Source organism: Crotalus tigris, unplaced genomic scaffold, assembly GCF_016545835.1.
Source record: "Crotalus tigris isolate CLP2741 ecotype Arizona unplaced genomic scaffold, ASM1654583v1 scf7180000017543.2237141, whole genome shotgun sequence".
NCBI lineage: Eukaryota > Metazoa > Chordata > Lepidosauria > Squamata > Viperidae > Crotalus > Crotalus tigris.
The window spans coordinates 1,231,857-1,258,295 of NW_024096463.1; the positions used below are offsets into that span (position 1 = coordinate 1,231,857).

A 26,439-nucleotide genomic window follows, 5' to 3' on the forward strand; every position below is an offset into this window, starting at 1 on the left:
TCAATACCTGGGAAGATCCTGGAAAAGATAATCAAACAACGAATCAACAAACACCTAGAGGCAAACAAAGTCATTACTAAAAGCCAACACGGGTTTGTCAAAAATAGATCATGCCAGACAAATCTTATTGCATTCTTTGACCAAGTTACAAAATTAGTGGATCAGAGGAATACTGTGGACATAATTTCCTTGGACTTCAGTAAGGCATTTGATAAAGTAGATCACAACCTACTACTTGATAAGATAGAACAATGTGGGGTAGACAGAATCACCATCAGATGGATCCGTAGCTGGCTGAGCGGCTGTACTCAACGAGTGGTCCCCAATGGAACTGCATCTATATGGAGGGAAGTGTGTAGTGGGGTACCCCAGGGCTCTGTTCTGGGCCCAGTGCTCTTCAACATCTTCATCAATGATTTGGACGAAGGGATAGATGGGGAACTCATCAAATTTGCAGACGACACCAAGCTGGCAGGAATAGCCAACACTCCAGAAGACAGGCTTAAGATACAGAAGGATCTGGACAGACGTGAACACTGGGCACTAACTAACAAAATGAAATTCAATGGTGAAAAAAGCAAGGTTCTACATTTAGGCAAGAAAAACCAAATGCACAAGTACAGCATAGGTGGCACCATGCTCAATAGTAGTAACTGTGAGAGGGACCTCGGAGTCCTAGTAGACAATCACCTAAATATAAGCCAGCAGTGCTAGGCTGCATTAACAGAGGATAGAATCAAGATCATGTGAAGTATTAATGCCACTCTACAATGCCTTGGTAAGGCCACACTTGGAATACTGCATCCAGTTTTGGTCACCATGATGTAAAAAAGATGTTGAGACTCTAGAAAGAGTACAGAGAAAAGCAACAAAGATGATTAGGGGACTGGAGGCTAAAACATATAAGGAACGGTTGCTAGAATTGGGTATGTCTAGTTTAACGAAGAGAAGGACAAGGGGGGAATGATAGCAGTATTCCAATATCTCAGAGGCTGCCATAAAGAAGAGGGAATCAAGCTATTTTCCAAAGCACCTGAAGGCAGGACAAGAAACAATGGGTAGAAACTAATCAAGGAGAGACGCAACCTAGAACTAAGGAGAAACTTCCTGACAGTGAGAACAATTAATCAGTGGAACAGCCTGCCTCCAGAAGCAGTAAATGCTCCAACACTGGAAGTTTTTAAGAAGAGACTGGACAGCCATTTGTCCGAAATGGTGTAGGGTTTCCTGCCTGAGCAGGGGGTTGGACTAGATGACTCCAAGGTCCCTTCCGACTTTACTATTATTATTATATTGTATATTATATTATTATTATTATTATTATTATTATTATTATTATTATTATTATGGATCATCGCACAGTCAGCCAGATGTTCAGACTGGATTTGGCATTTTGTCTACCTATCGAGTCCTTACCCAGGACCTGGGATAGGCAGATGTGGATGTTTGATGGTATTACAGATATCGTCGCAGGATGGAAGCAGTTCCTAATAAGGCCGCCTTTTGCAATTGACTAATAGCGAATTTGTCAATGCCAATGGTGTTCAAGTGGTGCTCCAGTTGTTTTGGGATTGCACCCAAGGAGCCTATGACTATTGGTACTACCCTTGCTTGCTTTTGCCACAGTCTTTCTATTTCTATTTGTAGGTCTTTGTATTTTGTTATCTTCTCCAGTTCTTTCTCTTCTATTCTGCTGTCTCCAGGCACTGCCACGTCCACTATCCAGACTTTTTTGTCTTTCTTATCGACAATTGTTAAGTCTGGGGTGTTATGTTGCAGGTGCTTGTCTGTTTGAATTCTGAAGTCCCAGAGCAGTTTAATTTTATCATTTTCTATGACTTTCTCTATTTTATGATCCCACCAGTTTTTGCTTACAGGCAAATGATATTTTTTGCAGATCTTCCAATGCACCATTGTTGCTACTTTGTCATGCCGCTGCTTGTAATCAGTTTGTGCAATCTTCTTGCAACAGCTTACCAAGTGGTCCACTGTTTCTTCAGCTTCTTTGCATAGGCGGCACTTACTGTCTGTTGCTGTCTTCTCAATTTTGACTTTGTATGCATTTGTCCTTAAGGCTTGGTCTTGTGCAGCCAGAATTAGTCCCTCGGTCTCTTTCTTCAATTTTCCTGCTCTTAGCCATTGCCAGGTTTTATTATTATCTGCTTTCCCAGCTATTTTTTTCATGTATTGGCCATGTAGTGCTTTGTCTTCCCATGCCTCTATTCTGTTCTTCATTTGGTCTTTCTTGTAGGCCAGTTTGGTCTCTCCAGTAGTTAGTAAGCCTTCCTGATATACTAATTTCGTGCATCTTCATCATTGTTCTTCAGGTATTCTTCCAAAGCCATTTTTTTTTCTTCAACCATCTGATGTACTTGTAGCATTCCACGCCCACCTATTTGCCTTGGTAGATAAAGTCTATCAATGTCACTGCGTGGATGAAGAGCATGATTCATTGTCATTATTTTTCTGGTCTGCCTATCCATTGCTTTTAGTTCTGCTTGAGTCCAGTCCACTATTCCAGCTGTGTACCTAATGACTGGGATTGCCCAGGTGTTGATTGCCTTTATGGTATTTCCTCCATTGAGTTTGGATTTTAAGATCTTCTTCACTCTCTTGATGTATTCACCTCTAATCTTTTTCTTGACTTCAGTGTGCTTGATGTTGTCAGCTTGAAGGATACCCAAGTATTTGTAGTACTCTTCCTCATCCAGACTCTGAATGTTATTTTCGTGGGGCATCTTGATTCCTTCAGTTTTCATTATTTTTCCTTGTTTGATAGTAAGTGTGGCACATTTGTCCAAGCCAAACTCCATTACAATATCTTGGCTATATATACAGACAGTGTTGAGCAGCGATTCTATTTCAGATGATGTTTTTCCATACAGCTTCAGATCATCCATATAAAGGAGGTGGGATAGTCTGGCAGATGTTTTTGATGTTTGATAGCCATGTCCTGAATTATTCAGTATTGTCGACAGAGGAAACAGTGCAATAACAAATAGTAATGGTGATAATGAATCTCCTTGAAATATTCCTCTCTTGATATTAACCTCTCCCAGGCTCTCACCATTGATCTGCAACTGTGTCTTCCATTGTGCCATCGATCTTTGCACAAATTTTCTGATGTTTCTACTGACTCCTGTTATTTCTAGGCACTTTATTATCCAATCATGTGGCAGAGAGTCAAATGCCTTTTTGTAGTCAATCCATGCCACATTCAGGTTGGTCTTCCTTCTCTTGCAGTTTTCCAAGATCATTTTGTCTATTAGGAGTTGATCTTTTGTTCCTCTGCTATTGGGGTGGTTTCCTTTCTGCTCAGGTGGAAAGAGATTGTTTTCAACTAGATGCTGTTGTACTGCATCAGCTACCACACCAGTTAGTAATTTGAAAGTTGTTGGTAAGCAGGTAATTGGCCTGTAGTTACCTGGTGTTGCCCCTTTTGCTGGATTTTTCATTATTAGGTAGGTTTTCCCAGTTGTTAGCCACTTTTCAATTTCTCCTCCTTGTAGTATATTGTTGAACTGTTTGGCAATGAGTGGGTGTATAACAGTTAGATGTTTCAACCAAAACCCATGCAGTTCATCTTCACCTGGTGATGACCAATTTTTGATTTTCTTTGCTCTTTTTTCTACCATTTTTGTTGTTATTACTAGTTCTTTCATTTCAACTTCTGTTTTATTTGCATCCACCTCTTTTAACCAAGCCGCATCCTTGTTGTATTTCTTTGGGTTATCCCATATCTGCTTCCAGAACTGCACTGTTTCTTCCTTGTCAGGTACTGACTGATTCCTTGCAGTTTCTCCATTGATGGATTGGTAGAAACGTTTCTGATTGGATTGAAATTGGAGGTTCTGCCTATAGTTTGCAATTCGAGCTTCATATCTACTGATTTTCCTGGCTATAGCTGTTATTTGTTGCTTTATTATTTCCAGTGCTTCCTTGATCTTCCTTGTTTCTAAGTGGTATTTCTTGATTAGGTATTCTTTGGTCTTCTTGTTCTTCAGCTTCTTTTCTTTCATCTGTTCTACCTCGCTTGCATGTGATCTTAACTTGCTGATCTTATTTTCTAGTCTAACCTTCCATTTTTCTGGTGCACTGTTCGTTTGTTTTTCTTTTTTGTTGATTTTGCATCCCAGGTATTCTGTTATAACTGCAGCTGTGCTGTACATTAGTTGGTTTGTTTCTTGCAGTGAATTGGTGCTTATACTTGATATTGCAGTATTTGCATCTTTTAATGCTTGTGCTAGCTGTTTCTTTGGAACAAGCTTCAATGCAGGTAGCCTTATTCTGTTGTTTTTGTGCTGTTCTAGATGCTCAGTTATTCTTTGTTTCAATTCTTTTATTTCTTTAGTTAGAGGGTTTTGTTCTTCCTGAGGAAGAGGTGCCTGGTTTCCAAATGAGAACAGTTGTATATCTCTGCTGGATTCCTTCACTGCCAACTCCCCCTGGTTTGCCTCTACATTCTGAATTACTTCTGGTAAGGCTTTGATTTCTTTGCCCTGGGTAAACCTTTGCAGTTCGTCCAATTCTGTTTCTGTGAATACTTTATTTCGTGTTATAAATCGGCGTTGATCTGCTAGTCTCTGTTCTGTTATTTCTGATTCTGGATGTTGTTCTTTCCAGAACTGGTGCATTCGTTTTAGATATCCTCTTCTTGTTGGACTTGATCTGTAGTAACAGATCATTATTTCTTTGTTTTCAATCACTGTGTATCTGCGATGGGTAAACACCTTTTCTTCCAGTAGTTCTGCAGCTGCTGGCCCTGGTTGCTCAGCCAACAGTCCTGAGTCCTGTAACCCATTTTTCACCAGATATCCAGGAACTCCGATATCTAGCGCGGACCTTGTTAACCCGGGCAACGTCCAAGCCAGTATGGCATTCTGCAATTTACGTCTCACCATATTTTTTATGGGAGAGACACTCTTTGTCTGACTCTTCTGATGAGGCCTGTCCAGTATGGTTGAACCTCTGGCATAGCTCTCATCTTCCTCAGAGTACACAAGCCCCACAACCACATCAAGGTAGTGCCTCACTGGGGGATTATTATTATTATTATTATTATTTTATACATAGCACAAAGGTAAAAAACGATATATGCTGTGTTATCTTCATTTTAGATGTCAAAAGGGTTTTGCGGCTCCCAGTGTTTTGTTTTCAGTGGGAAACGGGTCCAAGTGGCTTTTTGAGTGTTTTGGGTTGCCTACCCCTGGTCTAGTGGGGTCTGGAAGTCCCAGTGCCAGTGCTCTCATAAGCACACTTTGTGTGAACATTTGTTAGCAATTTCTAGTTAATGAATTTGATTATTTCTATGAATTTAAGTTTAAATGACCTTATCTTGAAGGTTGTGGAATTTACCTTCTAGAAAGCCTGAAAGAAAACCAAAACTGTTTTGTGTCAGGCAAAAATTAGTTGCTGGAAATGGCTGTCCCCTTGCATTCTGGTCGTATTTGTGGACTGAAGCTTAGATCCTTTTGCAAATCGAGGTAGTCTCCCTTACTAATCACAATTGAGACTGGCAACTCCACTAAGCAATGTGGTCAAAAAGTAAAACATCCCACAACCCAGCCCCACTTATGTCAGTTCCAGCTGCAGTTATTAAACACAATATCACATAGCTGTGACTTGTGCTTTCCTGCCAGCTTCCCTATTGACTTTGCTTGTTGGAAGTCAAGTACATTCAATGGGGAAGCTGGCAGGAAACCACAAATCACAGCCATGTGAAGGACATAAATGGTGATCATGTAACAGATGCTGCAACTGTCATAAATGCAGATTATCAAGCATTCAAATTGTGATCACGACTGTGGGATGCTGCAATAGCTGCAAATTCACATCCCCCTTTTCAGCACCATTGTCACTTAGGTTATTGAACGAGCTGTTCTTAAGCAGGTTTACATGTGATCTGATGCTTTATTTCTGACTGAGCTATTTTATAACCAAGACAGATATTGTATGGAAAGTTCAGAGTCTTAAATTGGATTTTATTTCAATTGACCATAATGGCATAAAGTTATTTTATGAGCCAAAGAACTGAGTCAGTATCTCAAATGTCAGGAACAGATTCAGGTTTCTAATAAACTCAGGCCTCTTTCTAGTTTTAATAAAGAATTGCAGGCACATCTGGGCATGTGAGAAAGCAGCTTGGAATTTGTTGACTGGACAGATTTGAGTAACATTTTGATAGCTGCAAATCTGCACTTCACAGAACAGTAACATCCAACCTTATCTCTGAAGAGTTTGATTACATCCGTGCGGGGAATGCCTATTTCCATTGCTGGTATGGAATTGTAAAATAGAACTAATTGTGCTTACAAAGATACAGATCTCAATTGGCTGGATGAAGACATTGAGGCTTGAAACAGAACTCCTAGATATTTAAATTACTTAGAATAGAATAGAAAGAGTTAGAAGGGACCTTGGAGGTCATCTAGTCCAACCACCTGCTTAGGCAGGAAATCCTATACCATTTCAGACAAATGGTTGTCCAGTCTCTTCTTAAAAACTTCCAGTGTTGGAGGATTCACAACTTCTGGAGGCAGGTTGTTCCATTGGTTAATTGTTCTGTTAGGAAGTTTCTCCTTAGTTCCAGATTGCTTCTCTCCTTGATTAGTTTCCATCCATTGCTTCTTGTCCTGCCTTCAGGGGCTTTGGAGAATAGCTTGACTCCTTCTTTGTGGCGGTCCCTGAGATATTGGAACACTGCTATCATGTCACCCCTGGTCTTCATTAGACTAGACTAGACACACCCAATTAATAATAATAATAATAATAATAATAACAACAACAATAATAATAATAATAAATAGTAAAGTTGGAAGGGACCTTGGAGGTCATCCAGTCCAACCCCCTGCTCAGGTAGGAAACCCTATACCATTTCGGAAAAATGGCTGTCCAGTCTCTTCTTAAAAATTTCCAGTATTGGAGCATTTACCGCTTCTGGAGGCAGGTTGTTCCACTGGTTAATTGTTCTAACTGTCAGGAAGTTTCTCCTTAGTTCTAGGTTGCTTCTCTCCTTGATTAGTTTCCACCCGTTGCTTCTTGTCCTGCCTTCAGGCGCTTTGGATAATAGCTTGATTCCCTCTTCTTTGTGGCAGCCCCTGAGATATTGGAACACTGCTATCATGTCCCCCCTCGTCCTTCTCTTCGTTAAACTAGACATACCCAATTCCAGCAACCATTCCTTATATGTTTTAGTCTCCAGTCCCCTAATCATCTTTATTACTCTTCTCTGTACTCTTTTCTAGAGTCTCAACATCTTTTTTCTATCGTGGTGACCAAAACTGGATGCAGTATTCCAAGTGTTTGATGCTGCAAATTTTCAAGGTGTCATGATGCATTAAGGATGTATGTAATTATTCTATAAGTTTATTTATAACTTTATTGTTTTGTAAACAGAATGCAAGAGCCCAAAGAGATCACTTCATGCCCACTTAGTAAATAGAAAGAAGCACGTCAATTCTCTATTCTGCTCTTCACATAAAAACACCTACACATGATGCTACCACTGAAATGATCCCTTAAGTCAGGGGTGTCAAACTGCCGGCCTGCAGGCCAGATGCATCATCTGGAAGCCGCACCCACCCCATTGCCGGCAATGGCAAAACTGTCGAGATACGTTGCATGACATCACGTGACATCGCTAGTTTGACATGTCTGCCTTAAGTGAAAACTTTCAATTACCTCATCCCTTCAAATAACAATTATATGCTACTGTTTACAGTACTTACTTTTCATGGATTATATGCAAAAAATGTTTGACTCAATAGAAACAACTTTTTCTGCAAGATCTTTATTCTATTGCACAAGAAATAACTTAAAAGACACCACTAGGTAAAATTCCACTGAAATTTAAGGAAGGCATTTTTATAATAAAAGAATGTAATAGGTGGACCTCTCCCATGCTGAATGATAGTAAAACTTCTTTTTAATAGAATTTTTTTATTTTTCATTTATTCAACATATACAGCAAAATTCACTTTACAAAATAACCATAACCATAACCATAATCATAAGTGCCGCTTGCTCCTTCCCCCCATGCTGCAACCACCCTCTCTAATACCTTTCCTACTTCCCTCCTCCTTCTCTCCTCCCCACCTACTCTCTTCCCCTCCTCTTCTCCTCTTGCCATCCTACTTCCTCCCTTCACCTTCCTCCCCTCTCATCCCTCTCAAATACAGGAATACAGCATAGGAGAAGTGCCCAAGCAGCACCTCTCTCGTAAATTACCATATCTATATTATCCTATTCTACCTATTTACCCACCCACCCACCCTCACCCCCCCTCACTTCCCAGAACAGACTACAGGGTTATTAATAACAAAATTAACAATATACAATAAAAAAAAGAAAAAAAAAGAAAAAAAAAAGAAAAAAAATCATACTTAGCCCTTAACTCCCCTTAAATTATATCATCATAAACAAGTCTGTTATACAACATTTACTATAAAATTTACTCATAAAATAAATGAAACTTTGTAGTCCCGTACTTCTTCTGAATATAATCTATCCATCTTCTCCATACAATATATCTTTCTTGTGTATGATCCTTTAAATAAGCAAAATTTTTTGCCATTTCTGCAAAATTAGAAACTTTAGATATCCATTCTTCTAAAGTAGGCAACGAATCTTTCTTCCAATATGAACCTACTAGTAACCTTGCTGCAGTTAATAAATTCAACATTAAAATAGTTTCTTTGTCATCTAAATCCACAAAAATACCCAATAGGAATAATTGAGGAGTAAACTTTATCTTCCTTTTAAAAATCTTTTGAATGTTCCACCAAATCATAATCCAAAATGCCTTTACTTTTTTACAATTTCACCAAACGTGAAAATATGTCGCATCCGTATTACCACATCTCCAACATTTGGGTTGTAAATTAAAGTACATACAAGATAATTTTTTAGGATCGAAATGCCACCTATAAAACATTTTATAAAAATTTTCCCTCAAATTTTGGGCTTGTGTAAATTTAACATTTCTGATCCAAATTATCTCCCATAAATCCAATGGGATTGGTTCCTGGATATTCTGAGCCCATTTAATCATAGTCTTTAACCAATTCTGTTTCCGAATCTAATTCTATTAAAGCATTATAAATTCTTTCTAAGGACCCACTCCACTTTGCATCTTAAGAAGACAGAACTCTTGGAATAATTCTTCCAACAGGAATCCTTTATTAAGAAGAAGTGGTTGCAGGCATGCTAGACAGGACTTGGGGTCCAAGCTCTCCCATTCAAGGTTTTAAGGGGTTCCCCAGCAGTCCCACCCAATCACCCCCCCTTCCAGTGATAGTTTCAGGCATCACAATTCCACCCCCTTGCTCCTTTCTTTCGTCTGTATGGAGACTTCAGATAACTACATGAAAGGTAATTAGTTCTCTTTTGTCATGGTAAAGTTCTTTGATGCTATTTACATTCAAAGTCTCTCTTTGAAGTTGCAATAAACACTTTCAGCTCCCTAGAAGTCTACTGAAGGAAGTGAGGGCCATAAAGCCCCTTTGTTCTCCCCCTTCTCTCCCTCTTATGGCAGAATCCAGAGAAGGCAGAATTGGGAGTTTCTATATTTGATAATTAAAGATGAAATATAATTGGATTCTGACATCCGGCCCCTCTTAACAATAAGAGAGATCCACCTGCAAGAAAACAAAACAGGTATAAAAGTTAGTTAGGCTTGTTGGGATACTCTGTGTGAAACTTCTTCAATAGCTTCGGGGCTCTGACATGACGTTTATGGACCCACTCGTTTTGTGAGGCAGGGAGGTGTTTCCAGGCAACTAGGTACTGAGTTGCTCCATGATATCTCCTAGAGTCAAGGACTTCCTTTATTTCGAAGTGTTGTTCACCCTCCACCATGATTGGAGGTGGTGGGGGGGGATTTTTGGCCATAGAGGTGACTGATGCTCTCTTTTCAGCAAGCTGCAATGAAAAATTGGGTGTATTTGCCTGAGATTTTTGGGTAATTCTAATTCTACTGTTACTGGATTTATGATTCTTTTAATTGGAAAAGGTCCTATATATTTTGGTCCAAGTTTTTTACAGGGCTGTAGGGACTTTAGGTATTTTGTAGATAAGTACACCATTTCTCCTATAATGAATGGTGTAGGCTCAACCCTTTTTTTATCGGCTTGTGCTTTGTATGCCCGCCTAGCTTCATCTAGTGATTTTCTGACTATTGGCCAGGTGTTTTGTAGGTTTTCCATCCATTCTTTCAGTGAAGGGATCGTTGGTTCTTTTGGGGTTAACTCTGGCATAGGGTTGAAACTTTGACCGTTGGCTATTTGAAAAGGAGTGTAGCCTGTGCTGGAGTGGACTGCATTATTGTAGGCAACTTCTGCAAAAGGAAGTAAGTCCGTCCAATCACTCTGTTGGAAATTTAAAAAACATCTCAAATATTGCTCAAGTACCGAATGGCACCGTTCCGTTTGTCCACCCCCTTGTGGATGATGGCTAGATGTCAGACCCTGAGTGGTCCCTAAGAGGGATAAAAATTCCTTCCAAAATGCAGACGTAAATTGCACTCCCCTATCAGAGATGATGCGTTGGGGTGCCCCGTGCAATCTGTAAATGTGCTGGATGAAAAGTTTTGCTAAGGCCTTTGCAGTGGGAATTTTTTGGCAAGGGATAAAGTGCACCTGTTTGGAAAATAGGTCCGTGACTGTCCAGATAACAGTATTCCCATTGCTTTCTGGCAATTCCACTATAAAATCCATGGCTATTTCCCTCCAGGGGGCTGAGGGACTTGCCACTGGTTGTAATAGCCCTGGTTCCCTTGCAACCTCTTTGCCGATGCACAGGTTGGGCAGCTGGCAACATAACTTTCTATGTCCTTTTTTATTGATGGCCACCAAAATTGCCGTTTAATTAAGTGTAAAGTTTTTACAAATCCAAAATGCCCTGCTGATTTTGTGTCATGGCAAAGCTGCATGAACGTGATTCTTTGGGTTGTTGGTATATATAACTTTTCCCCTACCCAAGGCAACCCGTCTCTCATTGTGCACACATTTTTGTTTTTCTGGAACATTCATCTGTTTCCAAACTTTTTCTGAATTCAATTCCAGTTTGGCTGTCCAGTTGTGGTTTTAATTTAGCTTGGGTTCTTGTGGTTACTGGTGCTGCCAGTTGTGACTCTGCCATTATTGGTCTAGAGTCTGTGGTTTGTGCGCTGTTATATTGAGGCATGCGAGATAGAGCATCTGCCAGGAAGTTCTTTCTCCCTGGTAAATGTTTGAGCTTAAACTGGAACTGGTGAAAATGCTGAGACCAGCGGGCTTGTTTGGGATTGAGTTTCCTGGACGTTTTCAGGGCTTCTAAATTTTTGTGATCGGTCCACACCTGGAAGGGGATTTTGTTGCCTTCCAGGAACTGTCGCCACGTGAGTAATGCCCAACGTTATCCCATAAGCCTCCTTCTCCCATACGGGCCAGCGCTGTTCTGTTTCCATGAGTTTCTTGGATGTATATGCACAGGGTGCAATACTGTATCATCATTTTCTTGTAATAGCACAGCCCCCACTGCCACATCACTTGCATCTGCCTGTATTATGAAGGGCTTGTCCATATCTGGGTGCCTTAGTACTGGTTCGGCAGAAAAAAGTCTCTTTAGTCTCTCAAACGCTGCTTGGCACTCCATTGTCCATGTTAGTGGCTGGCTAGGTTTTACTGAGGATGCTCCCTTCATTTTTAGTAAGTTAGTGAGGGGCAAGGCTATCTGGGCAAATGAGGGGATGAATTGGCGGTAAAAGTTTGCAAAGCCCAGGAAACTTTGTAGTTGCTTTCTTGTGCGGGGTGGTGCCCAATCTAATACTGCTTTGACCTTCTCTGGGTCCATTTCAATGCCCTGTGGGGATATGCGATAGCCTAGGTAGTCTATCCTTTCCTGGTGGAATTCGCATTTTGAGAGTTTGGCATATAGGTGAGCGGCTCGCAGCTTCTTTAAAAACCGCTCTGACAAGTTTGACGTGTTCTCTTTTGTTTCGGTAAAGATAAGAATGTCGTCCAAGTAAACAAGGACCCCCTTAAACAGGTGCTCCCTTAGAACGTCATTGATTAATTGCATAAAGACTGCAGGGCCCCCTTGTAATCCAAATGGCAAGACTTTGAATTGATAGCACCCCATGGGGCAGTTAAATGCAGTCTTCCATTCGTCCCCTTCCTTGATTCTCACGCGATAGTAAGCTTCCCTTAGGTCTAGTTTAGAAAAAATTTTCCCTTTCGATAGGTGTGACAGCATGTCTTTCATGAGGGGCAGCGGGTATAGGTTGCTTTCACTGATTGTATTCAGGGCCCTATAATCCACGCATAAACGTAAAGAGCCATCCTTCTTCTCTCTAAAAAGGACCGGGGCAGCCACTTTAGGCTTGGCTGGCTCAATGAAACCTCTCTCTAGGTTTTTTTTAATAAATCTTTCCATTTCCTCCTTCTCCTTTGGGCTCATGGAGTATAATCTGGGCTTCGGGAGTTTTGCCCCAGGCTTGAATTCAATGGTACAGTCTGTGGGTCGGTGGGGGGGAAGCTCATTCGCCCTCTCCTCACTGAAGACTTCAGCAAGGTCCTTATATTCCTCTGGTATTTCTGTTAATCTTTTTTCCTCTCCTATGGATGCTTTTTCTATTCTTGATTCTGGTAGCCTCCCTTGGGGTTTTAAGTCCATAGGGTCCCCCTTCGGGAATTTGATTTCTGTCGTCCTCCAATTTACCCAGGGGTTCCATTTTTTCAACCATTCCATCCCTAGAATCATTGGGCATTCCATACCTGGGGTCACCACAAACGTTATGTCCTCTTCATGGTTGCCCAGGGAGAGGTGTATTGGCAGAGTGGCTAGGGTAGCTGGCACCCCCCCTGCTATGGATCCATCTAGCTGGCCAAATGAGATTGGTTGTTCCAGTCTCCTGGATGGGATGCCCAGATTCCCCACTAGTGTTGGGCTAATGAGGCAGCGGGTGCAGCCAGAGTCTATTAAGGCTTTCACCTTCACAGTTTCGGGCATGGGGGGGGATTAATATAGTCACTGTTTTGAGGATGGGTGTGATGCATCCACTTACCAGGGGTTCGCCCTCCGAGCTGTCATCTGAGGCATCCACCGGCCCTGTGGTGTAGGCTGGAGTTCTTTCCCCTTGGTGAGCAGAAGTGGGGGGTTCTGCAATTTCCATCATTCTCATGGCCGTTTCTTTTGGCTTAGCTGAAGACTTTCCGGGTTTGTTGATTGGGGATCTGTCTGGGTTGTGCTGGGGGGCCTTTGAGCGGCATTCTACAGCTCGATGCCCTTCTCTTCCGCACTTGAAACACCCCATTTGCTTCTTGGCTGTATCCGATGATTTCACCGGTTGGTGTGTCAGCTCAGGCGGGGGGCGGCTCCATTGTTTTCCTCGGCGGTGCCTCTTCAATATGTCGATCTCTGCTTCCTCTGCCAAGACGTACCATTGCAGGCAAGCATCATATAGATCATAGTTTAGTCCGTCTTTGAAATGGCCAAGGAGGATGTCTTCTGGCCAATTCAGTTTGCTGGCAATGGCCCGGAATTCTTGTGTATACTCAGCCACTGGGCGTTTGCCTTGCCTCATCGTTTTTATCCTTTCACGGGCTTTGCGATCAGCCAGGGGGTCTTCAAATCGTCTTCTCAAAGAGGACATGAAACGGTTGAAGTTACTGAGTTCTGGGGCATTGGAGTCATGCAAGTTCACCACCCAATCTGCAGCTGGTCCATCCAGGGCAGATTGCACGATCCGGATGCGGGCTTTGTCGCTGGGAATGTCCTGCCCATATTCCTCCATGTAGCTGAGGACTTGGGTTAGGAAAAACCCCAAGCGTGTTGGCTCCCCTTTGAATTTCACCTCCAACGGTGGACGTCTTGGAATGGATCGGTGCCTCCGTTGTGGGTGGTAGTGTCTTCCGTCCAGATTGCCATCTGTGGTCCGGTAGGGGGTGGGGGCTCCTGGATCAGTAGATGTCCCTGGGGTTGCAGGTTCCACGTCCCCCTCGGTGTCTCTCCCTTTGCGGCTCCAGGAACTGGGGCGGCCGTAGGGCTCAGTATTCTCCTCTCCTAGGAAGCTGAGAGTTCTCTTCATCAGGTCAATAGCTTTCTCTAGGATCCAGTCTGAGTACGGTGCCCAGCTTCCTCCCTCTTCACTTGCGTGCAGGGATTTCTCCATCTCCTGCTTCCATTCTGGTTGCTTGGTCCCCCGTCTCAGGGTCACCTTTCTTGATTCCTTTCCCCACTCACTTTTCTTTCCAACGCCCATCGACCAGCGAGGCTTGTGGTCCTGTGTCTCCACCACTTCTTCTCCCGAGGAATCTGACCTCTCAGATCCCAACATCTGGCAAGGTTCCAACTGGGTCAGCGGCTCTCTTTCCAGGGAGTTTTCCCCCTCTCTTGCTCCATTGTCTGACATGGTAAATTTTTGCAAAATCCCCCGGCAAGGGTCTCCCTTCCAGGTGGATTAATTTTGCAAGTCCTGTCTAATGTAAGGACCCACCCCACTTTGCATCTTAAGAAGACAGAACTCTTGGAATAATTCTTCCAACAGGAATCCTTTATTAAGAAGAAGTGGTTGCAGGCATGCTAGACAGGACTTGGGGTCCAAGCTCTCCCATTCAAGGTTTTAAGGGGTTCCCCAGCAGTCCCACCCAATCACCCCCCCTTCCAGTGATAGTTTCAGGCATCACAATTCCACCCCCTTGCTCCTTTCTTTCGTCTGTATGGAGACTTCAGATAACTACATGAAAGGTAATTAGCTCTCTTTTGTCATGGTAAAGTTCTTTGATGCTATTTACATTCAAAGTCTCTCTTTGAAGTTGCAATAAACACTTTCAGCTCCCTAGAAGTCTACTGAAGGAAGTGAGGGCCATAAAGCCCCTTTGTTCTCCCCCTTCTCTCCCTCTTATGGCAGAATCCAGAGAAGGCAGAATTGGGAGTTTCTATATTTGATAATTAAAGATGAAATATAATTGGATTCTGACATTCTTTTTATATGAGCCTGATTCTGATCTTTAATCTGAATTACCAAATTTTCATCTTCTAATGTTATTCCCTCTTTCTTATCTACAGTCCACCTATCCACTATTTGTAAATATTGAAACCATGACTGTAAAATATTTTCTTGCCTTAATACATCTAAAGATTTTAAATGCCAGTCCATACCTGACCAAATTAATAATTCTTTATACGAATTTTTTTCAAAATTCATCCCCTTAGAAATTCCCTCAATTGCATGTCCAGGAATCCTCCAGATAGGTATTTTATAGTTTAACCTATAATAATATTTTTTCCAAACTCGAAGTAGAGCATTCCTCAAAATATGTGATTTAAAAGCCCAGTCAACTTTCTTGTTAAAAATTAAATATGCATGCCAACCATACATTAAATCCCACCCTTCAAGAGAAAGAATATCCTTATTTGTTAAATTAAGCCAATCACTTATCCAAGTTAAGGTGACTGCATCATAATATAATTTCAAATTAGGTGCTTTAAGTCCTCCTCTTTCTCGGGCATCTTGCAAAATCTTAAACTTAACCCTTGGTTTCTTCCCACCCAAATGAATTTATTGATACCCTTCTGCCATTCCTCCAAATTTACATCTTTTTTAAAAATAGGTATCATCTGAAACAAGAAAAGAAACTTTGGTAGAACATTCATTTTTACAGCTGAAATTCTCCCCAACAATGACAATTGCAATTTTTTCCAGTCATTTAAATCCTTTTGTACTTTTGCCCATAATAATTCATAATTATTCTTATACAATTTTCCATTTGAAGCCATTAAATATACTCCCAAATATTTAACCTTTTTCAACATCTGAAAACCTGTAGATTTAACTAAACTTTCCTTATCGTTAAGTGACATATTCTTAGATAATATCCTAGTCTTGTGATTATTAACTTTAAAACCAGAAACTTTCCCATACTGTGTTATAAGTTCTAATAGACAATCAACCGCTTCAGTTGGTTGTTCCAAAATTAAAACCAAATCATCCGAAAAGGCCTGCAATTTATACTCATTCTTTTTTATCTTTATACCCTTGAGTAGCGTTGATTCTTGAATCTGAATCAGCAAAATCTCCAATGTTAAAACAAATAATAATGGAGATAATGGACATCCTTGTCTTGTTCCCTTTTCAATATTGAAAGTCTCAGTCAGTCCCCCATTGACAACAATTTGAGCAGATTGTTGCTGATATATAGTTTTAAGCACATATAAAAACTTATCCCCAAAATTCATTTTTTCTACCAATGAGAGTAAAACTTCTTAAAGCACAAAATATTGACATTTAACAAATACAACATTGCACTGGAATCATCTTGTGGAATTCTATCAATATTTTAGGATTTTTTAACCAACTGTGTTGGTTAAAAAAGGAAAATATTTTTAGTTGTCAGGAATCCAGGTCTCATGAATACATATAAAAACATACAGTACAGTGGTGCTTGAAAATTTGTGAACTCTTCTGAATTTTTAATATTTATGTATGTATGTATGTATGTGTGTGTGTATAATATTCTAAAACATTATTTGTTTTCTATAAAAGTCCTAAAACTAGGTAAAAACACAATTAAATGAATGAGTCAAAACATTATACTTGTTCATTTGTTTATTGGAGAATGATTTAAAACATGTACAGTATATGAACCTCTAGGATTATCAGTCAGGTGTTTCAATCCATGGGATGATAATCAACTGTGAGTATGGAAGGTCCTGCCTTATTTAAAGAACAGGATTCTGGGTATGTAGAAAGTTGTCATAGCTCATACAAAGGAGATATATAAAAAATAAAGCTGACATTGCTGCTCACCTCATCTACAATTTGCAAAAGACCACATATATAAGTCAGAAGTCTATTGAAAGAATATTTTATGGAAAGTGAGACCAACATAAAACTTTTGGGCTTGATTGAAAAGCATTATGTTTGGCAAATATATATTGTAACATAAGAAATTTATCTGTGAATCATGGTAGTGGCAGTATCATGGTTTGAGCCTCCTTTGTACCTCTGAAACAAGATAGTTTACCATCATGGATGGAATTCTGAATTGTACCAGCAAATTCTTCAGGAAAATATCAGTATACTGTCCATGAACTGAAACTCAGAAAAAAAGATCAAGACAATGATCCCAAATACTCAAGTTGCACAACCAAAGAATGGTTAAAGAAGAAAGTTAGTTTGGAATGATTAAATCAAATTCCTCACTGTAATCCTATGGAAGGCTTGTGGAAAAACCTGAAAGGACTATTTATGCAAAGAAGCTGACCATTCTTGAACTAAAGGAGGAATGAGCTAGAATTCTTCCAAGCTAATGTGCAGGATCAACAGTTATTGGAAACGTTTAGTTGTTGTTATTGTTCTCCAACAGGGGCATACCAGTTACTGAAAAGCAAAGGTTCATTTAGTTTTTGTAGCTTTGGATATGTAGCTTTAGATAATTTTCCTTAATAAATATATAAGGGTTGGGGATTTTGGCTCATTTATTTAATTGGGTTCTTTTTATCTAGTTTATGGGGAGAGCAGATCACATTTTAGTTCATATTTATAAAGAAATATTGAAAATTCAAAAGGGTCTGTCACATAAACAGTTTTAACAAAACTTTATAAACACCCTCTTCTGTACTTTCTTATTCATGTCAAAATTTTACAAGCCTAACGTGGAATGGGTAGAAGAATCTTTGGGATCTTTTTGTATATGGTATACGCATGGACATGTTTATGAAGAGGTGACTGGAATTGCTTTCTAAAAGAGTAAAAATATATGGTCATTAAATTTTCTTTGCAAGCAAATAGTATGTTAGATACTCTTTAACTTCCTTACTATAAAATATATGGCTTTTAATGTTTTCATTCCACCTTATTTGTCAGTGAAAATATACATCTTTCACAAACAGATTAATTAAAAGCATAGAAGCCAGTTTGTGCATTTCCAATGATATCAATATGTTGTATATTAATATTAGCAGTGCATGATTAAAAGATATTTTCAAAAAAGCATTTTTCTGCATATAAATACAATGCAATTGTGCACAAAACATCGGCATAATATACAATCATTTGAGCTGCAGATACATAAATGTATCTTAACAAAACCTGGGTCATTTTTATTGTATACACAGCTTATATTTCACAGAGTAGTTTGGACTGAAATTGCCATCTCAAATTTCCTTCTACAAAACCCCAAAAATGTGTCACTAAATTTTACACTGCTATTAAAATTCTTTTAATAAATTTAATTTTATTAAAACTTTAAAAAATAATTCAGTATAAATCCCGTCCACCATTACCAGTTTTTCCTACTTCGAAAAGACCTGCTGATTTCTCCACTCATACTAATGTTTCAGGGAGCACATCTGGATTGTCAGGTGATAAAATCTCCCAAATTTGCCATCGATCGCTTTGCCAACCATGCCAGTCTGTCTCTGACAAATCTTTACTGTTCTGCTCAATATCTGGAAAGGAGTACTTTCTTTCATTTTGGTTCTGTTGCTCCTCATGCTGGGTAGGTTGTTCAGGCACCTGAGTGATGATCCTCATTCCCTGGGCCCCAGATAAGTCTGTCTTCTGAAGCTTCCACAATGGATACGCTGTAGAAGATACTGCTGGCTGGGGGGATGATAAGTTGCTTTGTTTTGCTGTTTCAGAATAAGGAGGTGGTGGTCTATTTTTTTGAATTACTTCAGCTTGCCTTAGAGGCGATGGCTTAAATGCAGCATGCAGGTAAGTTGCATCTGAATCATGCTCCATCAAGTTCTCTGTATATCTTATAGGTGAATGATGTTTTGAATTGGACAGGCTGGAATTCTTCCTACCTACTTCAATCTGTGGGGTGCTATAGATTTGAGACAGAGGGGGATGCAAATGGCAACCAGAAAGGGCAGCTCTTGTCTGACTCCTTTGGATGATTTGTTTTTCATTATCTAGCTCTGTATTGCTTTCCCGCCACTGAGGAGAAGACAATGACAGGCTGCCTTGAGAAAGGGAGCACTGCCCTGGCCGCAAGGAGCTGCTCTCAGAGATGTCTCTATATGACTCTAAAAAAACCACAGAGAATGATCAATAATAAAGCAAATCATACATAGTTTTTGAGATAATCTACAATGACATGGGCATTGGGATCTTACATCAGGTTTGGGAATGATATCTAGAATTACTATTGATTACTCACATATACAAACACAACCTTTCCATACAAATAGTCCTGCTCTATATTGCAAACTATTCTACAGATAGTTGTGCCTTGATTTGAATATCATAATATCTGAAAGTTTGCAAAAAAAAAAATCTGTTGTAGAAACTCCTATGATATTCAAACACAAAAAATATTTAATGTGGTATAAACTTTTGTAAACTATAGTTCACTGAACCATACTTTATAAAATTGATGGCTTTTGGAGAAAGAGAATTAGCAGTCCTCTTCTAGTACAATACTATAATGAAATAGCGCTATTATATAAATAATCAAATCAGATAATTATTCAATACATAGAAACAAAAATATGTATACCTATTATTCCCAGCCCTTTGGAACCACTTTTCAGAGTTGAATGCCAGGTGCCCCAGATGTGGAAACTGTCCTCTGACACATCTGTAGGATTAGAAGGAATATGAATGTAAGTAATCCTAGTATTTAATAAAGATATAAATTAGAAAGAAGTAGCAGTAGTGGTAATCTTTGGGTTCTCAATTTTCTCGGAAATTAGCTGTTTCCTGCAGATGTACTATGCTAGGTAACATCATTGGTATATAGGGGACTGAACCATCTTGTACTTCTAGTCTTGGTGTGGGAGGATTTTTCCTTAATAAGGGTATTTTTAAAGAATTATCAAGAAATAAACCTCACCCCATAGAAACTACCAAATTGAGAGAACAACCAAGAGTCCAACAGTTCAATCCTAATTTACATATATTCTCTAGTATTGCTAGTATTCTTTGTTACAATAATCTACCAGAATTCTGTCATTTAGTAAAATAGTTAAAATAATTGTTATTTCAAATATAGCAAAATAAAAACATAAATCAGACCTGTCTGAGGGATAAGACAGGTGCAATGTAAAAAGACATAAAATATGCACTCAGTATCTCCTTCACAAGGGCAAAATGTTAACCCATAAGAAATATTTTAAGTATTTTCCCTTGAGACAGCTGTTTTGATGTTGGTACTCTTTGGAGTACATAGCAATGGACACAATTGAATAGAATAAAAAAAATCACAAACCTAAAAAAATGGGGATTGACTATTTTGATTAAGTCAGATTGTTCCAAATGAGTTTTCAAATATTTAGCACTTTGAATGCAGGAAATGTTCAACCCTATCCCTTTATCAGGATGGCTGCTCTTATGTAACCACAATTTTGTACTTTTTTTCAAGACTGTCCTTTTCTACATTAATTTATAATTATCTGCTAAGAGTCAATTGCCTAGACCAGGGGTGTCAAGCTGCCGGCCCGTGGGCTGGTTGCATCATACGGAGGCCATGCCAACCCCAGCTCCGGCAATGCAAAAAAAGTTGCAATACGTTGTGACACGTCACATGACGTGGCAAGTTTGACACACGTGGCCTCGACCCTCTGGGGGAACCCCCCCAAATTATCCAGGCATCAGTACAAATATGGAGTCCTTGATACTTTGAGTTTGGTTGTTTGCTTGCAATTTTATTACATCATCAGTACTAATCAGTGTGTGGCTTTCTCCATGGTAATTCCTTGATTATGGTATTGTTTTCTGCTTGTTTGTCTGGTGTTAATCCCTGTTTCTTTGGGTGTAGACTACTGTGTTCTAGGTAATTTTGTCTCCTTTGTAGCTTTAATTATCTGTGTGGTTTATTTTTATATATTTATTGATGACTGATTTGTCTGAATGCCAAGCTTCTTGGAATTCCCTAGCATTTTTTGATTTAGATTGGTCAAGGATGCACAGCTTCCCAAGTAAAACTATGGTTGAGTTTGCCACATGTTGTGAGATTAAACAAGTTTCATCATGTCTCCTGACTGCTAGTTATTGTTCATGGACACATTCTGCTAGTGTTCTGCCTGTTTGTTCTACAAGCAGCTGTTATAATCCTTAAAATGTATGTTGCATTGCTTTTTTTTTTTCTTCAGTTAGTATGTCTTTTGGTTTACTTAAGATGGAGGGTTTTAGTTGGCTTGTGTGCTATGATGATACTGTGTGGTTACAGTAGTCTATTGATCATTTCTAATAGATTTTTGATGTGTAGTAATGTTATTCTTTTTATAGCTTTTAGATCCTGAAGAGATGTTTTATTTTGTAAAACAAGAAGATATAAAAGTTCAATATGAAACTTGCAAATCTATATGCTTTCTATTGCCATTATAATATATTCCATTTTATTCTATTGTTATTATTTCTATATTACTATGCTAGTTACTATTTATTATTTATTCTATTCAACTGCTATTACAATGCTCTATAATAATGCTTTCTTTCTATAAATCCTGTTCTGCTTTAGGCCTTAATTTCCCTTTTTGAAATTTCTTGTTTTTTCTGTTAACAGCCAGCATGTAGAATACTTGCACCTTTTCATATTGTGTTTGGCTTTGTTGTGCCTCTATAGTTCTTGTTCCTCTGAATCACCCATTCCCTTTGAAGGAAAAAAATGCCTTCTTTTATTCAGCTGCTTTTCTCTATTTGCTACTGGTTGCAGAGAAAATGTGGGTTTCCTCCTACACATTTGTTTCAAGGCTGTAGCTTTATTCACCCCTCTCCTGTACTTACCCTGGGAGGGGAGGAAGGTAGCCTTCACTTTCTCTAGTCAGCCTGCTCTTCGAGTCTATAGGCAGGCAACCAGGGTCAGAGAGCACCAGGGACTCTACACTTCATGAGCTACATATATTCTCTTCCATTGGAATTAATACAAATCCATGCACTCATTTCTACTTTAATCAAACCTGTTTCCCTGCTTTAGCTACACATAGGATCATTTGGAACATATTATTTAAGAATTTAAACTGAATCCTTCTAGAGGGGTAAAGAAGCTATGTATCTAGTGAAGTAGAAGGATTACATTGCTACCACTAATTTTTGTGCATTTTGAATTAAATAATTTTAGCGTGACCCGCATTTGGTAGAGTTAAATACCCAAATATTTAAAGATTTTGATTAGTTATATGGTCAGGTTAGGGACCCAGGGGTCTTTTGCCAAAAATAAGATCTTAGTTTTAGTATATCAAATTTCAAGTACTTCCTGGGACAATTAGTGGCTAGGACACGTAGCCCTTATTTCAGTCCAACTGACATTTGTGACAGTAACACTGTTATCATCAGCATACAATAAAACTGCAATTTATTTTCGCCACAAGAAAACAAGGCAGCCAGAGGTAGCCAAAACTCTTGATATCAAGCTAAAATCTTAGTGGGTCACAACCAAAGAACAGAAACAACAGCTAGGATCTAAACAATGTTTTAATTTGATGTTAAGAACTTTTGTTACCTCAATGGATTTATTTACAATATGGGCAATAGATCCCCATGTGTATGACTCAATGAAACTCTCAGATGAAAAGGAGCATGAAATATTGGGATCCCGTTTTAAGCAAAATAATTTTATTTAGGTTCATAAAATTTTTCATTCTGTGATTGTTTCTGGCCCAAACATTCTTCAATTGAAAAATGAAAGATGTGATTTTCAAAAATTCAAAGATAAAATTCAAGATTCAAGAAAAATGTACAATACCTGTAATTCAAAATATTTGCAAAGAATTAGAATTGATTTCATTTTTAAATGTTTTGTATTTCTGCACTGATATTATGCAGATATTGAGATGTTCATATACTAGAACACTAAACCTATGACTGGAATGGAATGTATTTTGTATTAGCAGGTTAGTTGACTTTGTATATCTGAATTGATGTACAAACTCTGCACTTCTGAATTACTGAATTCTAATTTTTTTTAGTATAATTGAAGAGCCTTCTGTATAAAGACCCTTTTCAATTGCAACAAAATCTTTTCACCTGTATAGATATTGTTCGGATATTTATAAAACCTTATCAAACATTTTCAAAGAATGTTTTCTTGGAAAATCTTTAAATTAAAATCAGAAATTTGCTGTTAGGAATCGTAATTTAAATTTGATAAACTGTATCTGTCCAACCCTAGTAGTCTGACTCTATTCTGTTAAGGAAATCAATTCACTAAGAAAAATGATATTTACAATAAAAATAATTTTTACTATAAAAGAATATTCACAATGATATTAGAACCAATATATACTCATAGTTATGGCATATGCTGATCATACCAAAGGAATTCTCTTTTGATTTTGGCTGAAAATTGCTACCTAATGTGCTCTGTTCTGGTACTTTATGTAACTTATCAGAAGTGAGGGACATATCTTCTTGCATTGCCAAAACAGATCTTTCAGATAGCACTGGAGAGTTGTTGTCATATGGTGATATATCGCCACTTGAGGTTCTGTTTGAGTCTATGGATGAATGTCTACCTTCTATGGAGAATGACCCTTCAGACTGAAGCATTTCAGGGCTTCTGATAAAATGAAACATAAATAGGAGTTAATAAAATGTAGCCCATGTAAAGAACAGTGTATTTCAATAATATGTGGCTAGAATAAAAGTAAAAATTACAGAAAATAACAGCCTTAATAGAGAACAATTATAGGGAATCAACACAATGTAGGTGAAATTACTGTTACATTATATTCAAGACAGTTATATCCAAGATTCTAATTAAAAAAAGAAAGCTTTAAGAACATGTTGTAAATCTGAATGTAACACAGGAAGTGTTTTGTACATTACTGAGTACAATATAATGAACTGAGGAAATATAATGAAAAAAAGCAACTGCAACAAACAATGACCATAGAACAAAGGACAATCCATTTAAATACTACTTTTAATAAAATAAAACTTTATAAAAGCTTTCAAATTATACCTTACCTTGAATAAAAGTTAAACATTCTAGGTTTTTTTCTCAAAAATATTCCCTAAGAATTTACAATGGCCATTCTATGTTCTATTTAAGATTTAACAAGAAATCCTTCACAGCAAGAATCTTAATTTCATTTTCAAATGATGGTTTAGTTTATTATGGAGTTAGGGATGAATTTCATCCTGACAAATCCAGCCATATTAGAAAGGATAAGAAGACTCTAGAAATAGGCTGTCAACACTGTACTGTCATTAGCAAGCAGTGTTATATAACACTGTACTGTTTCATTGTGACTGAGCAGATAGTCTTCCAGTTAAAAAGAAAAACAGTGAAGTTATTAGAAAAAGTAGATGCAAGAAAATGTTTTGATCAAGAGAAAAGTCTACATAGAAAATCACTATGCCCATTTTACAAGTAGCAACTGAACTATGCTATATGACCAATTATTGATGGACATGTGCTCACTTCTCACTATAGAGTTATAGTTTTTCATGTCAAGATTTGAAATCCATTATCAAGAATATTAAGATGGTCCCAAGACATGTGTATCTCACATTTTGGTTCCAGCTTATCAGGAAAAATAGCCCAGTGAATATGTAGTCGTCTCTCCAGATTGACACAGAAAAAAAGATGTGTCCTATGATTGTCATTTTCTTTTCATGATGAATAAATTGTCCCTCTAATCTTCTAGCCAAATTCTTTCCCATGACTTCACAGTTACAGCTGGAAACATGTTAGTATCAAAACATATAAAAATGATTCCTGGGCACTTCAATATTAATTAGGCATCTAAGAGGAGAACAAAACTACAGTGATAATTCTGTCGTTTCAAACATTGAATACTCTTGTTGAAATAAGTAGCACAATTACTGGTCCTATCAACTATGAATTACAATAAACTGTTCCCAATGATTTATTGGAAAATGTTGAAAAGATATATTTCTTCTCGGGAGATTTAAATGATGACTTAAGAATAAATAAGGGATCAGGGCTTAAGGAAGTAACATATCATCCCTCATTTCCAAAGTAGAATAAAATAATATGCATACAAAGCAGCATTGGTTCACATATTTTTTTTGTACTAAGCCAAATTTAACATGGAAAATAAGGACACTATTCCCAGTATCAGATGGCTATATCTGTCAATTATCAGTTGCTAGAAGAAGACAAAGGTGCTATTATCTACTTGACTTGGCCTTCTTGGTCAGGCTCTATACAGATTTGAGCAGTTGTAAATATTAAACATTCTTAAACTAAGCAATATGTGCAGATAATTTTTGTTTGAATAGGAATCAACTGTTAAAGAAATATTTTTGAGCAAGAGGAAAGATCTCATCCACTGGAATTTCTATGCCCTCACAGCTATAAAAGGTAGAAGAACAGAGATTAAATTAATTAACAGAGATTCCCAACTGTTGGGTTCATTCTGAATTGTAAAAGCATTTAGAAGCACTTTCACAAATGGCATATTATCATGGGCAGGACCAAATACAAAACATTGACTGAAAGTCACACTGTTAAGGTGTCACTTCACACAGCTTTCCAGGATGTAATCTACTGTCTCAGCTTGAGTTGATCTTTTTTCTAGGCAGATAGGCACACATCCCAACAAGCACTGTGCTGCAATCTGGCTATTTTTTAGTGACTAAAATGCTTCTTTGTTCTTTATGGGACCCAGAAACATTTTTAAAAATAAATTCTTGAGTTCAATTCTTAGCAACACGCTAACCTTCTGTTTAATAATTTATTTAAAATTTTATTACAATATAAATGTTAAGTATGCTATCAGCCCAAAAAGTTCTAAGTGCAGACATATTTGCACTTTTGCCATGACGTATGGACCCAGGTTTTAGTGCAGATGGAGCACTAAAGGCCTTGGACAATCTCAGACATTTAACTAAAGTTAATTTTATTAAAATAGGTTTGAAAATTAAGATAGTCATATAAAAACCATTAAAAGGTTATTCTAAAGGTATTAGGGTTATAATTGCTAACATTTTATAAAAGAGGCACATAATTTAACTCATAATGGTTAACATTATTCATAGTTACTATTTAAATAAATATGCCAAGAGTTCTGAAATAGGAAACCTTGGAGAATTATGATAAATTATGATAATATTACCCCAATGGAGGCAAATAAAAGAAAATTAACAAATTACTCACAATGACTGGGAAGCTTTCCTTCTCAGCAAATAGTCTACAACATCTGAATCAGTATCAAGCAGACTAATTAGAACTTCATTTTGAAGGTCGGCTGGGACCTATACATTAATAAAACATCAAAAGAATGAATAACAAAATTATACACCTCTGTTTTTAAATATGAATTAATATAATCACAAATATAAAACACTTCACCTTTCTTTAAATATGGCTGAAACTATGGCTGAGTATGTGAAATTGGTGAGGGTGGTGGTTAAGAAACTAAAAGCCACCAAACTGTACGCCAAACTGTTCAAGTGCACGTTTCACCAAAGTAAAATAGACTAGGTTATCGCATTTCACAAGACGGGATAGAGATGGACCCCCCAAAGGTTCAAGCGATACTGGA

The 26,439-nt window shown here is 38.2% G+C and overlaps 1 protein-coding gene across 8 annotated transcripts in view; it reads right to left on the reverse strand.

The window, feature by feature from the left end:
* ARHGAP6 (Rho GTPase activating protein 6) overlaps window positions 1–26,439 on the reverse strand; it is a 227,621-nt gene that overhangs the window by 63,025 nt on the left and 138,157 nt on the right. For 2 of the 8 annotated variants that reach the window (XM_039320082.1, XM_039320326.1), the window contains 4 exons: window positions 26,052–26,149; window positions 23,239–23,483; window positions 19,485–19,565; window positions 16,573–19,011 (listed from right to left, as the gene is read on the reverse strand). In XM_039320082.1, coding sequence (XP_039176016.1) covers window positions 18,305–19,011; window positions 19,485–19,565; window positions 23,239–23,483; window positions 26,052–26,149 — 1,131 coding nt within the window. In that variant the 3' untranslated portion in view covers window positions 16,573–18,304. Of the gene's footprint in view, window positions 1–16,572; window positions 19,012–19,484; window positions 19,566–23,238; window positions 23,484–26,051; window positions 26,150–26,439 lie in introns of those variants that run through there. The other 6 variants (XM_039320245.1, XM_039320166.1, XM_039320494.1 and 3 more) reach the window with 6 other exon arrangements.